At 38.1% G+C, this 13,687-nt stretch overlaps 1 protein-coding gene across 1 annotated transcript; it reads right to left on the bottom strand.

Moving 5' to 3' along the window:
* Window positions 1-3,823: 3,823 nt before the first annotated feature.
* On the bottom strand, window positions 3,824-6,259 carry LOC148926526 (uncharacterized). Its single transcript, XM_089059157.1, has 3 exons — window positions 5,699-6,259; window positions 4,004-4,079; window positions 3,824-3,897 (listed from the first exon to the last, which is right to left on the bottom strand). Exons 1-3 carry the CDS (start codon window positions 6,257-6,259, stop codon window positions 3,824-3,826), a joined length of 711 nt encoding a protein of 236 aa, XP_088915283.1.
* Between the last annotated feature and the right edge of the window lie 7,428 nt (window positions 6,260-13,687).

The raw sequence follows: 13,687 nt of genomic DNA, 5'->3' as shown, positions 1-13,687 counted from the left end.
TATAGCACCCATCCTCCACTATATATTTTTCTAGAGAAATATAATTATTTTAGTGTTGTCTATTTCACTCTATAGCGTAGTTTTAAATTTTTAATAAGACAATATATGAAAGTTAGAAAAAAATAGGTGAAATAGAGTGTAAAATATTGATTAATTCGTGTGTATTAAATTCAAGTTATATGCATATAGAATGATAGACTCTTGGAGTCACCTTCCCTCTCTTTTTTATTTCGAAAAATTAATCTGAACTTTGATTTCTTAAATCTCAACTCTAAAAAAAAACTAGCCAAATCTTTAGAAAATTTTAAATGATTTGTTAGACGACCTAATATAATGAGGACTTGAAGTTACCCCATCATAAGACTTTCTAGTATCTATCTTTGTTCCACACTCAATGTATCATTTTTATTTTTTAACATATATTTAGTTATTAATTTCAATTCTATATAGTACTAAAGTAAAAATAGAACGATAAAGTTTTACCCGTATATTCGTTTTATGGAATGGCCGATATATTTTAGATATATTGTAAAGAATATATGCATTAATCTAAGGGGTTATAATCGATGTCGAACCAATTTTTATTGTCGAACTGTTGAACTCGTCATGATTAGCTTGTTTTAGGTCATTATAAGACATTGTTAGTTGGTTTTAAGTCATGCAAACGTGTGATAAATAAGAGGCTTTTGGCCTTTCATGTGGCTAAGTCCTTTGGCCTTTCATGTTCTTGTAACCTCCATTTGGTTTATGATGTCCCTTAATGCTAAGACCTTTGAGGTGGCCTCCCCTATCCTATAAATAGGTGGAGTTTGGAAGAGGGAACATACACCAACAAAAAGCATTCTTTCTATTCTTTCTTCTCTCAAGTTCTCTACATCATAGTGTGCATCTTAGAAGCATTGCATAGCTCGATTCTCAGAACTCCATCAAGTTCGCCGGTGCCTAGCGGGTTTGAGGTGCTTCTACACGCTAGGAGGAAGTCGTTTTATCTTTGGGGGCAATGCGCCATTCCGTGAGCACTAGCCGGGGCGTAGTTTGTCTTGCGGAAAGAGGGCTTCCCTCGACTCGACTTATAGTTCGGTTTGTTTTATTAATTCTGTTGTAATTTTCATTCCACTTTTATTGTTGTTATCTTCCTTCGATTGTAATAATTAGAGTACCGTCTGTACACGGCTTGGAAATTTTATCCCATTATTTCGGACAATCGCAAGACAAATTAGTGTACTCTTCTAAGACAGGGTTATACCAATCGAAGTTGGAGGAAACATGAGTTCCAAAGCTGGAATGAAGAAACGAACAGTCGCAATGTTGATGTGCAATGAAGTGGTTAATTCCTTGAGAGCTATTCTCTTGAGAATGATGTTTATCGTTTGTCATTTGACAAGCAAGACCAATTTTGACTTGGTAGTAATAATTGGGATGCATGGGGTGTTGAATATACCAATGCACATATGGTTCAATATAATTGTGTACTTATTGATGGAGATAATATTGTGCAAATTATTTGAACGTGTTGTTATAAACAACAAAGATCACGAGGCGGTCGCAAATGTCACCAACGTGGACCATGGTAATAATCCAAATGAATGGTTTATTGATACGGGTGCAACATGTCATGTGTGCTCTGAGAGACATTTTTTCTACTTGCAGATCTGTTGGAGGTAGAAAAGTACGCATGGAAAACCAAGCCTCTTCTGAGGTAGTTGGTGTGGGTAATGTGTTCCTAAAACTAGGATCTGGAAAGGTTCTTACCCTTAAGGATGTGCTGCATGTCCCAGACATCCGAAATAATTTGGTGTCAGGCTCATTTCTAGTAAATCATGGATTCTCACTAGAATTTGAGTGTGAAAAGGTTATATTGACCAAGAATGGAAAATTCATAGGTGAAGGCCACCTAGTGAATGGGCTTTTTGAGCTGAATGTTACGGTCATTCACCGTGGAAAAGGAATATGCAATAAAGAAGATGACACATCCTCTTATTTGTTTGAGAGCTCTGATTTATGTCATAATAGATTGGGACATGTAAATCTAAATGCTATAAAAAGATTAGTAAATCTTAATTTACTAAAAGTTGATAAGTTTAACTCACAAGAAAGATGTGAAGTGTGTGTTGAAGCCAAAATGGCTAAGCTACCGTTCCATTCGGTAGAGCGGAGCACAAAACCTCTTGAGTTGATCCATACAGACGTATGTGATTTGAAATTTGTGCAAACAAGAGGTGGTAAAAAGTATTTCATCACATTTATAGATGATTGCACAAGATATTGTTACCTTTACTTATTAAGAAGTAAAGATGAGGCAATTGAAGCGTTTAAAGACTTCAAAAATGAAGCCGAAAATCAACTTAATTGTCGAATTAAGTGTGTTCGAAGTGATAGAGGTGGTGAATATGTGGCGCCGTTTGCAGAATTATGTCATGCAAGTGGTATAATTCACCAAACCACGGCTCCATATTCTCAGTCCAATGGTGCTGCTGAACGCAAAAATCCAACACTTAAAGAGATGATGAATGCTCTGTTGATTAGTTCAGGTTTACCCCAGAACATGTGGGGGGAGGCTGTGTTAACGGCAAATTATATCCTGAATAAGATTCCACTGAAAAATAGGGATGTGACAACCTATGAGTTACGGAAAGGCAAGAAACCTTCGTATTCATACCTCAAAGTGTGGGGGTGTTTAGCAAAGGTAGAAGTGCCGCCTCCGAAACAAGTTGCTATTGGCCCTAAAACAGTCGATTGCATCTTTATTGGCCATGCACTTAATAGTAGTGCATATCGTTTCCTAGTCCATAAGTCAGTTGTGCCTGGCGTGGCTGAAGGATCAACGATAGAGTCAAGGAATGCTATGTTCTTTGAGAATGTTTACCCTTGCAAGAGGCAGGAGGATCGTTCTAGTGAAAGAATGATAGATGAATCCACTAGTTCTAATCCTCCAAAAAAGGACGAGGTTAAGTCCTGAGGATGTAGAACCAAGACGTGGTGAAAGAGTTAAAATTGCTAAGACTTTTGGTCCCGACTTCATAACCTTTATGTTGGATGATGAACCAAAGTCGTTGGCGGAAGCGTTGTCTGGCCCAGGTGCGCCATTCTGGCAAGAAGCAATCAATAGTGAAATTGAATCAATTATGAGAAATAACACATGGGTGTTAGTAGACTTGCCAGAAGGTTGTAAGACCTTAGGGTGCAAGTGGATCCTGAGAAGGAAATATAAAACTGATGGTACTATTGAAACGTACAAGGCTCGCCTAGTTGTGAAAGGCTTTAAGCAGCAAGAAGGATATGACTTCTTCGGCACGTATTCACCCGTTACAAGAATCACTTCCATTCGGGTGCTTCTTGCGATTGCTGCTTTCCACAATCTTGAAATTCACCAAATGGATGTGAAAACTGCATTTCTTAATGGTGAATTGGAGGAAGAAATTTATATGGAGCAACCTGAAGGGTTTGTAGTACCTGGCCAAGAAAGGAAGGTATGCAAATTAGTGAGGTCTCTATATGGATTAAAACAAGCGCCTTTGCAATGACACTTGAAGTTTGACAATGTGATGTTGTCCAATGGGTTCACTATCAATGAGTGTGATAAGTGTGTTTACATTAAGAACACAGATAACGGTTTTGTTATTGTGTTTCTTTATGTAGATGATATGTTGATTATGGGCAGTAATAGTGTCATTATCAACGAAACCAAAAATATGTTGAAGAGTAATTTCGACATGAAAGATATGGGTCTAGCTGATGTGATTCTCGGAATCAAGATTATAAGGAATTATGAGGGAATTGCATTGACACAATCTCATTACATTGAGAAAGTGCTTTAAAAGTTTCACTCCTTTAACTGTGAGCCAGCTAAGACTCCATTGGAACCCAACGTGCATTTGAGTAAGCACATGGGTGAGCCTGTAGCTCAAGAAGAATATGCAAGGATCATAGGGAGTTTGATGTTTATTACAAACTGCACCCGACCAGATCTTGCGTGCACGGTGAATAAGTTGAGCCGATTTACGAGCAACCCAAGCAGGGAACAATGGAAAGCTCTGCGTAGGGTTTTGAGATACTTGAAGTATACTCTTAACTTTGAGCTGCAGTACACAAACTATCCCCAAGTACTTGAAGGGTAAAGTGATGCAAATTGGATCTCTGATTCAAAAGACTCGTACGCCCAGATCGGAAAGAATATCTATTTTTCAAAACATTATATACAAATGTCGTTTTCAAAAATATAGGTATGTTGTTCTGTGAGGGATGTGATCATATCATAACCCATATTTATGGTGATAACCTAATAACCCTCATTTTATGGACGAAAAGTATCATTTTATAGAACATAATATCATTTATGGATTAAAAGTATCATTTTATGCATGTTGAAAAAATATCATTTTATCGTGTACAAATATCATTTTTAGTAAAAATGATACTTTTGACCCATAAAATGATAGGGTTATTAACTTATAACATAAATATGAGTGAACATTATAACGCACCCCTGTTCTGTAATGTATATGTAATTATGACTTACCATGTCATAATTTTCCCATTTGAAATTTTCAATCTTTGACACAAATTCATTCAAGTTTGAGCAAAATCTTTCTCGACTCTCTGCTTCAGTCCAACCAGATCTCCTTGCAGTAATGTTGTAAATCTGTCATATTTACATTTTTGTAAATATATTTAACTTTTAATGTAATACTATTATTTATTTACTCGTTTACTGTACCGTAGGTGCGGTGTTGATGAAAAGACGACTCGGTGATGCCTTTGATTTGAATTTTTCATTGGAGTTGAGGAACACAACCCATGCATCTATGATGTTGATCCTGACGTATGTACGTGGAGCAAGGCTGTGGAAATCAATCTTGAACATTCTGATCATGTCGTTCTCATAAACTACCTCATAACTGATTTCAAATTCATATTTAATGTTAGTTAAAAGAACTGAATAAGAATATAATTATGTAATTCAAAACTTACTATTCACTTTCTTCATCTGTCATCAACCAGTACATTATTTCTCTCTCTTCTTTATTCAGTTTTCCTTTCGGATTTACTGCTGGGAGAGCACATTGCTTCAACAATTTTCTTTGTTGTTCTGACCACTTTCTCCTTTTCGACTGGAGGATCTTGAGAAACCATCTTCTTCCCTTTGTCCTTATTCAAATTTTCTTCTCTCTGTTTTAAAACTTCATCCTCTCTTGTTTCACCATTTATATCCTCCATGACAGTGGATATTATGGTATCAACTCTGTCATGCTTTCATTTTAAAAAAATATAAATTGTTATTGACAGAAGGGATACTATTTTACCCACAAGAACTATCACATTATTAGCCAAAAATCTAAAACTATCACTATGAAACAAAAGTATCATTTTATTCACAGAACCTATCATTTTATTCCCCGAAACTATCATTTTATCATTTTATCATGCAAAAGTATCATTTTATCCGCTTAAACTATCATTTTATGATGCAAAAGTATCAGTTTTCAAATAAAACAGAACCACCAAAAAACATCATCAAACCTATATCATTTTAACCATATAAACAATCATTTTATGTACTTAAACTATCATTTTTAAAAGTTACCTCATATTCTTCATTCTGAACTTCTTTCTCTGAAAGTTTTTCCTTTTCTTTTCCAGCGGCTTTATTAGCCATTTCCTTTTCGCTTTCATTCTGTTTCTCTTGCTTGTTTTCCACCTCATCATCTTTTTCCTTCTCCATATCCTTTTCCTGATTACATTCTTCATTCTCATTAGGACTGTCGTCACATTCAGGTATCAGAGAAAAGGTAGGGAACTCATTCCTATTTTTCAGTATATATGTCCTCTCAGCAGCTTTAGTTAACTCAATCATGATATCAATCCATTCAGGATCATCAATTTCATCATTGTTTATAGCCTGTGTCATTGTATTCTGACTTTCTATAACATGCTGCACACCTTCCTCTCTCAATCCCATTGCATTTCTCGTTGTATCACAGATTATCTTAAAGCTATTGAGATTCCTGAGTTTATCCGGCGCTGCTTCAAGGACATCAACAATCTTCAACATTGAGGCTTTAACATCCTTTGCAGCTCCCTTCCATTCATTTATGAAATCCTCCCATTCACTGGTTGTCCCCACTTCATCATGATCATTTGTCTTCAAACCTTCTACATCATGAGATTCATCATCTTCGTCATCTTCATCATTTTCTTCATGTGGCTTCTTTTTATATTGGTCATACTTATGACCCAGACCAAAAGCTGAATTCTCCATTTCTGCTCTTTGTCTTTCTTTCAACAGTTCGGCAGTCCATCCTTTAACTGTTGGATAACATCTTGGCACCATTTTTTTTTTCAAAGACAATCCTGTTCACGTAACAAGCCTACATTAAACAAAAACTAAATATTAGTTTTTCTGTAAACAGATTCATAGACAATGGAAAACAAATATATTATTACCACTACAAAGATAACTGGCCCGGTAAATATCTTTGTTGTGTTTTTTTTTCACCTCTTTTGTGTTTCATGCAATCTAGATATGACATAGCTACACCAATTTTATTGTTTGATCTTCTCAACATCAGCTATGTAATCTAAAATTTTTGGCCTCATATTTCCATCAACAGGAGTGTTAATCAAGGCATACTCCATGAGAACCATAAAAGTCCATTGAAACAACTCACCACCTTCTTTGTCTCTCTCCATATGCTCTACAACATACTTTGGCACCATTTTTCTCTCTCCACCTTTACAGAATCTAGCAATTTCAGTTTTGATGTGGATATTTTTCTGAAATTTGGTTTTATTGATAGGTAAAGATCCAATCGGGAACCCAAGAGTTATGTGAACATCTTCATCATCTAAAAACAGTGATTCCCCACTGTTCAACTCAATTGATGAACTTTTATGGTTAAAGTTGTAGATCAGATAATACGCTAATGCTCTTGGGAAACTTCTTATATTGAAGTTTAGGAGTGCGCTAAACCCAATCTCTCGAACAGCTCTTCTTTGATTCTTGTTTAGAGATTCAAGCATGTCAACGAAGAATTCAGTATTCCTTCTTCCTGCCAAAGTTGTTGTCTTAATGACTGTACTATCTTCAACAACTTTTTCCTTGCCCATCTTTGAAGCTGTCTTACCATCAGTTGCATCATCATTCTTTCTTTTCTTCTTATTTCTTATGTGTTCTACTTCTTCTGCTAATGTTCTATGTTCATCATCATCATCACGAATGTTCTTTCCTAATAAACAAAAGATTTCAGTGTGTTAAACAGTTTATGTCATTATATAAAGTCAAAGTATCATTTTATCCCATGAAACTATCATTTTATAATGTAAAACCATCATTTTATAATCTGAAACAATCATTTTATCAAGGGCAATTATCATTTTCTAAATTTCAATGAGTTCAAAAAAGCAGAGAGGGCATAACTTTTTTTTTTTTTTTTTGGATAAACACCTTCACGGTGGAGGGTTGAGTAGGTCCCTCATCCCATATATATCATGCAAAGCAAAGTTTGTACATAGACCATTCCCAAAAGTGGATGATCCGGAACAACAAAATCAAAACAAAAGACAACCTCAATGAACAAAGGAAGTTAGACTAGAGAAAACCACTAGCTATCCTCAAAATCTAAAATTGGGCATGCCAAGCTGATCCAATGTAACCATAGCTCTCACCCAAACTGGGATTGTGCTCCCCTCCATTCTCTCCAAAGCCTGCTTGTTTTTCCCTCTCGAGGCCAGGAAATCTGCTATCTTGTTACCTTCTCTCCGGATGTGTGAGATCTTCCAAAGGACCCCACGGAGCTCCATCATGATCCTTGTCATAGTATGTCTAGTTTCTGCCGGACCCAGCTATCTCTTCCCCAGAAGCCTTGGAAGAAGGCTGACCATTTCTGCATCAGTTTCCAGCCACAGGTTGCTGCAGTAAGACTTGGCGATTATCACTCCTTCAAGCAAGGCCTTAAGCTCAGCTTCAAAGCTCGAGGCTGCCTTCAACGGGACGCAAAAGGCCTCCACAGCCTCCCCCAAGTGATCTCTAACAATCCCCCCCCCCAGAGAGGGCATAACTTGTCACTTGAGTAGAACAAAACACTATTCACAAAGTATCATTTTATCATTTTCAGAAACTATCATTTTATGCACCCAAAGTATCATTTTATCAAGCAAAAGCACAATTTCTACATTTAAACAGATCAACCAAAGACATAGCAACACACACACACAAAAAAACACAAAGACACACACAACAACACACACAAACACAGCAGCAGCGGACACACACACACACAAACATAAAGTATCATTTTATCCCATGAAACTATCATTTTATAATGTAAAACCATCATTTTATAATCTGAAACAATCATTTTATCAAGGGCAATTATCATTTTATCTTCTGAAACTATCATTTTCTAAATTTCAATGAGTTCAAAAAAGCAGAGAGGGCATAACTTGTCACTTAAGTAGAACAAAACACTATTCACAAAGTATCATTTTATCATTTTTTCAGAAACTATCATTTTATGCACCCAAAGTATCATTTTATCAAGCAAAAGCACAATTTCTACATTTAAACAGATCATCCAAACACAAACACACACACACACACAGCAAAACACATACACAAACACAGAAAAACACACAGCAGCAGCACACACAGCAAAATGTAAATCTAAATATATAGATTGTTCTCAATATTTTCATGCATGAACGATATTGTATAAATATAAGAAATATCTACACTAAAAAACTACAGAATCTAAAAAAAATCGAGAAAATCTCCAGCAAAATGATAAATAGAGCAAAATCAAAAGTGAAATAAGTAATAAACTTCATCCAACCTTTCTTCGATGATGCTCGAGCGTTTTACTTCGACATATTCTAGAATTTTGATGATTTTTCCTTCGATTCGTAGGGTTTGAAACGCGATTCAGAGGGTTTTAGTGTGAGAGAAATTGAATGCAGGGTTTGAGTGTGAGAGAAATTGAATGGAGCGTTTGACTCAAGTTTTCTTCTTTCCCACCAAATTTTAAAATGAAATGACAATTTTGCCCTTAATATCCGAAAATGATAGTTTTATTTGATAAAATGATAGTTTTGTTAGATTAAATCTAGACCACATATTTTAAAAATGTGTGGTGGAGATTTAGTTATAGGGTTATCACACAAATTGGGGTCATCATTATAACGCACCCCTATATATATATATATATAGGGTTTTGATCAATGAAAACTAGATTTAAATACAGAAACGCAGAACACAATCATACGTAGAGAATTTTTAGGTCATAGTTAGTTTATTTTTAGGTCATGCTAACAAAGCATGACCTAAAATGATCTTAACATGGCATAAACCCGAATTTTATAATATGACCTAAAACTGCTTAATTATGACCTTCCGTATTTTTGGTTAATTATTGACCATTAGATCATCTAATCCTAGGGCTAAGATTTGGGCTGCATTTCTTGATTTAAGGACATACTTGTTTTGATCACTCCCCTATATAGGGTTTATAATATATATATATATATATATATATATATATATATATTAATAAAACGTAGAAACACTACTTAGTAAATGGTACCAACTTTAACCGAGCTACCAATATTAACTAATTACATTTGTATGTTACACTATTAGAAAAATACACTACGCAATTACGAGTTAGGTGTGGGAATATTAATATGAAGTTTATCTAACCATATAACTGTTCATATCACCTGTATTGCTAGCACTATACGAGTTGTATTATTTTATTACTCGTTCCGTCTATAAGGATATGTACTCTTTCCTTTTTGAAAACTCTTTCTTACTTTATCAATTTTGTATTAAAATTCGTACTGAACCCAAAATAAATATTGTTTGAGGACGAATGGAGTATTAATTAAATCACAAATTTATGTAATTAAACTTAATTAATAGTAATTGACATGAAATAAATGTATAAATGAATACTATAAACATAGGTGCACAAAGCTGTTAACTTTTGATTTGACAGTCATATAGTTAATTTTCGTAATTTATTATTACACCTAACCTATATATAGATAGATAGATGGATAGGGTAGTGTATATATTCAAATTACATAACTGCACTTTTAATTTCTTTCCTTACGAAAATAAGTAACACTAGTATATTAAATGAAGAGGTAGCACCTAAAATAAGCATTTGTTTTCATCCTTGTATCCGTTCAAAGCATCCACGAGAAGTGTATTTTAAGCTTAATACTACTCCATCCGATCCAACTAAGATGACACACTTTCCTTAATAGTTTGTCCCAATTATGATAACATATTTCTATTTTTCTTAACTTTCTCTTTCTAATTAATACATTCAATCACCTATTTCTTTCTCCTATTATATATTTGTTAGGGACACAATTCCCTAACGATGATCGGCGGCGGCTTGCTCGGCGATCAACGATTTTCCGGCGTCCTGGTCTAGGATCGTCGGTGGTTCTAGTTTCTGATGTGCGCGGAACTCCTCTGTCGGGCAGCGGTCAAACAAGGGTAGAGAGAATAATTCACGATTTTGTGGGAAAATAGTATTTTATTCATAATTGTGAAGTATGAACAAAAGCCCTATTTATAGACTAAGGACCTTAGGGTTGATTCAACCTAATCCTATTCATCCTGGGAAAGAATCAACAAAGAAAATCCAAGTCGGAGCTTATAGATATGATCGACTCTTACTGCAAAAATAATTAAAAGGACAAAAACAAATATCCAAAAAATAACCTAATAACCAAAAATAAATAAAATAAAAATAGATAACTTCCGACGGACTACTTGGGAACAAAGTGGCCCAACTTCTCGGGCGAGCGCACGTTCCTCTTGGGCTTGGTCGTCGCAATGGAAGGCTGCTGAGACGCTGCTCGCGGCGAGTCTGTCCTACTTCTGGTGATGCCTCCTCGGCTAACTGGGTTTTTGGCGCGGGCTGGTCTGCGCCGGTATCAACCCCCCGCTCCGATAACAAAATCCTTGTCCTCAAGGAGCACGTTCGGAAACTGTTTCTGAATTATCTCCAAAGGCTCCCACGTCGGAGACTCCGTTCCATCCGATCATCGGACCAAAACATGGTCCGTCGGTTGACCTTTGTGCCACAGTACTCTTCGCTCTAACACACGCACCAGGTACACCACCGGTTTAACCCTAAAAAATTCCGACGGCAACGCCACTCTCGTGCCCGCGTCAGCCCCTGCTATAAATGCCCATAACAGACTTACATGGAACACATTGTGAATTCTACTCCATTCGGGCAGGCGCAATCGGTAAGCAACCTGGCCTATACGCTCCAATACCTCGAACGGACCATAATAACGTCGGGCCAGCTTGGCATATTGCGGGCGAGCGACCGAGTGTTTCCTGTAAGGTTGTAACTTAAGCAAAACCTTGTCGCCCACCGTGAACTCCACATGGTGACGATGCTTGTTTGCCGAGTCCCGCATCCGCTGCTGAGCTCGCTCCGCTGTGTGATCAACTCAGCGACGGACGGTGGAGTCGAAGCGGAAGGCTGGGCAAATATTGAACTTGGTGGTTCGCGATCATATAGTGCCTTACAAGGAGACATGCCCAACCCAGCATGATGGAAGCAATTTAGGGCCAACTCCGCCCAAGGGTAAGAAATTAGCTCACTTCGACGCTCGATCCGCGGTGAATGCACGTAAATACTGTTCCAATTCCCAATTGCGTACCTCTGGTTGACCATCGGATTGCGGATGCTCTGCAGTTGAGAAATTAAGCTTTGTGCCACTGAGGCGCAACAAATCCTCCCACACTTGATTCAAAAACACCGAATCGCGATCGGAAATCAACGTTTTGGGAAACCCATGGTGTCGGACCACTGTGTTGATGAATAAATGAGCCACTCTTAGAGCATCGAACCGGCTTGGCAGTGGAGCGAAGTGAGCATACTTCGATAATCGATCCACTACGACCATGATTGTTGTATATCCCTTGGACTGTGGAAGGCTGGATCCATCTTCCCACACTTGTGTCGGGATTGGCAACGACTGCAGCAACCCAGCCAGCCGGCTTCTGGGTCGAGTACTTGGTCGTCTGACAAACCACACAAGCCTCTACAAATTTTTTCACGTCTTTCTTCATACCTGGCCAGTAGAATCCGGCTGACACTCGGCAAAGCGTTCGTTCGAATACGGGATGGCCCGCAGATTGGGAACTGTGATATTCCGTCAGTATAGGCACCCGTGCTGACGAACACGAACCCACAAAAATCCTGCGTCGATAATACCAGCCCATCAACTAATGACAGATGGGGGGCTGCCCTTCCCTCGTGAATTTCGTTCATAATCTCACGCATGTGAGGCGACGATCTCGTCTCCTTGTGGAGTAACTCGAGCAGTTGTGGTACCGGATGGGCGACTACCGTCAAGAGTGCAATGTCGCGTTTTGCCTCGGCCCCAGCGACTGCCGCCGACTCGACAGCTTTGTCCTCGGCACCGGCCTGCGCTTCCTCGCGGCGAGAGAGTGCATCTGCTGCCTGGTTCGTACTGCCTTCTTGTATTCAATGACGAACTTGTACCCCATGAGTTTGCGAACGTACAACTGGTGATCCGGCGTTTGCACCACTTGCTGAAGTAACCGATACGCTCGGATTTTGCACGGTTTTAAGGCCATTATTTGGCCCGTTTTTAAGGTCAAAGTTGCATTACATGTCCATTATTTGCATATTTTATCTATTTTGGTATTTTGATATGTTTGTAAGAAATGTGCATATTTGAGCCTAAAAAGGGAATCAAAACCCGAAAGTAGGAAATCTGGAGCTTCAGGTGGCGTCCGGCGACCGCCGCAACACTTCCGGCGACAGGCGGATCTCAAAGGCTGGCAAAGACACGCCCGGCGACCGCCGGGAAGTGCCTGGCGACCGCCACAAAGAGTCAAAAGCTTCTGGACTGCGTGCGGCGACCGCCAGCCATGGTGCGGCGGCCCGCCACAAAAACACGGCGCGCAACAACTGTCTTCAAACTCAATTTTCCGGCGATCCCGAAGTCCGATCAGGGCGTTCTATACACCATTTTCTTCATCATGAAAAGAGATTTAAGACGGTACAATAATCACCTAGTGAAGCCAAATCTTTTCCTTCTACTATGGGGAACGAAAACTGGCAGCTGCAGTCTAGGCAGAAATTTGTGGAGAGAGTTATGGCCGTTCTACCAAAGTCGCACAAAACTGCCAGCTGCAGTCTAGGTGGAAATTTGAAGAAGGAAAGAAGATATTACCTAGTGAAGCCAAATCTTTTCCTTCTATTATGGGGAACGAAAATTACATCTTTCCTAATGCTTGGAGGAAACTTATTACCAAATTGAAATCCTTCTCAAGCCTATATATACCCCATAACCTCATTCGTAGAATTCAACCCTTCCTTAGCGCCCAAAAGGGGAGCTTTTATAGATCCTCCTCCAACCCTAATTCTTCATCATCTTTTTTCCAATTACTTCAATAGCATAAATTTGAGAGTTCTTCATTGTGCAAGGGGTTGGAGAAGGATTTCAAGAACATCAAGAACGACAAGGATTCAACCTACGGGTTTTATTTGCTTTTGTTTTATGTTCGAATTTTCTTCCCTTTAATCTATGTGTTTAGCTTATTCCATTATGTGTAACTAAACTCATAGGATTCTAGGGATGTGTTAGTAACGACTTTGGTTATACAATTCCTTTTTCTATTTAATAT

Source organism: Salvia hispanica, chromosome 5 (assembly GCF_029641045.1).
Source record: "Salvia hispanica isolate PSC_SH4W2 chromosome 5, Shi_PSC_v1, whole genome shotgun sequence".
Lineage (NCBI taxonomy): Eukaryota > Viridiplantae > Streptophyta > Magnoliopsida > Lamiales > Lamiaceae > Salvia > Salvia hispanica.
The sequence above is the reverse complement of the archived record's forward strand: the minus strand, read 5'-3'. Positions and strand labels throughout refer to the sequence as shown.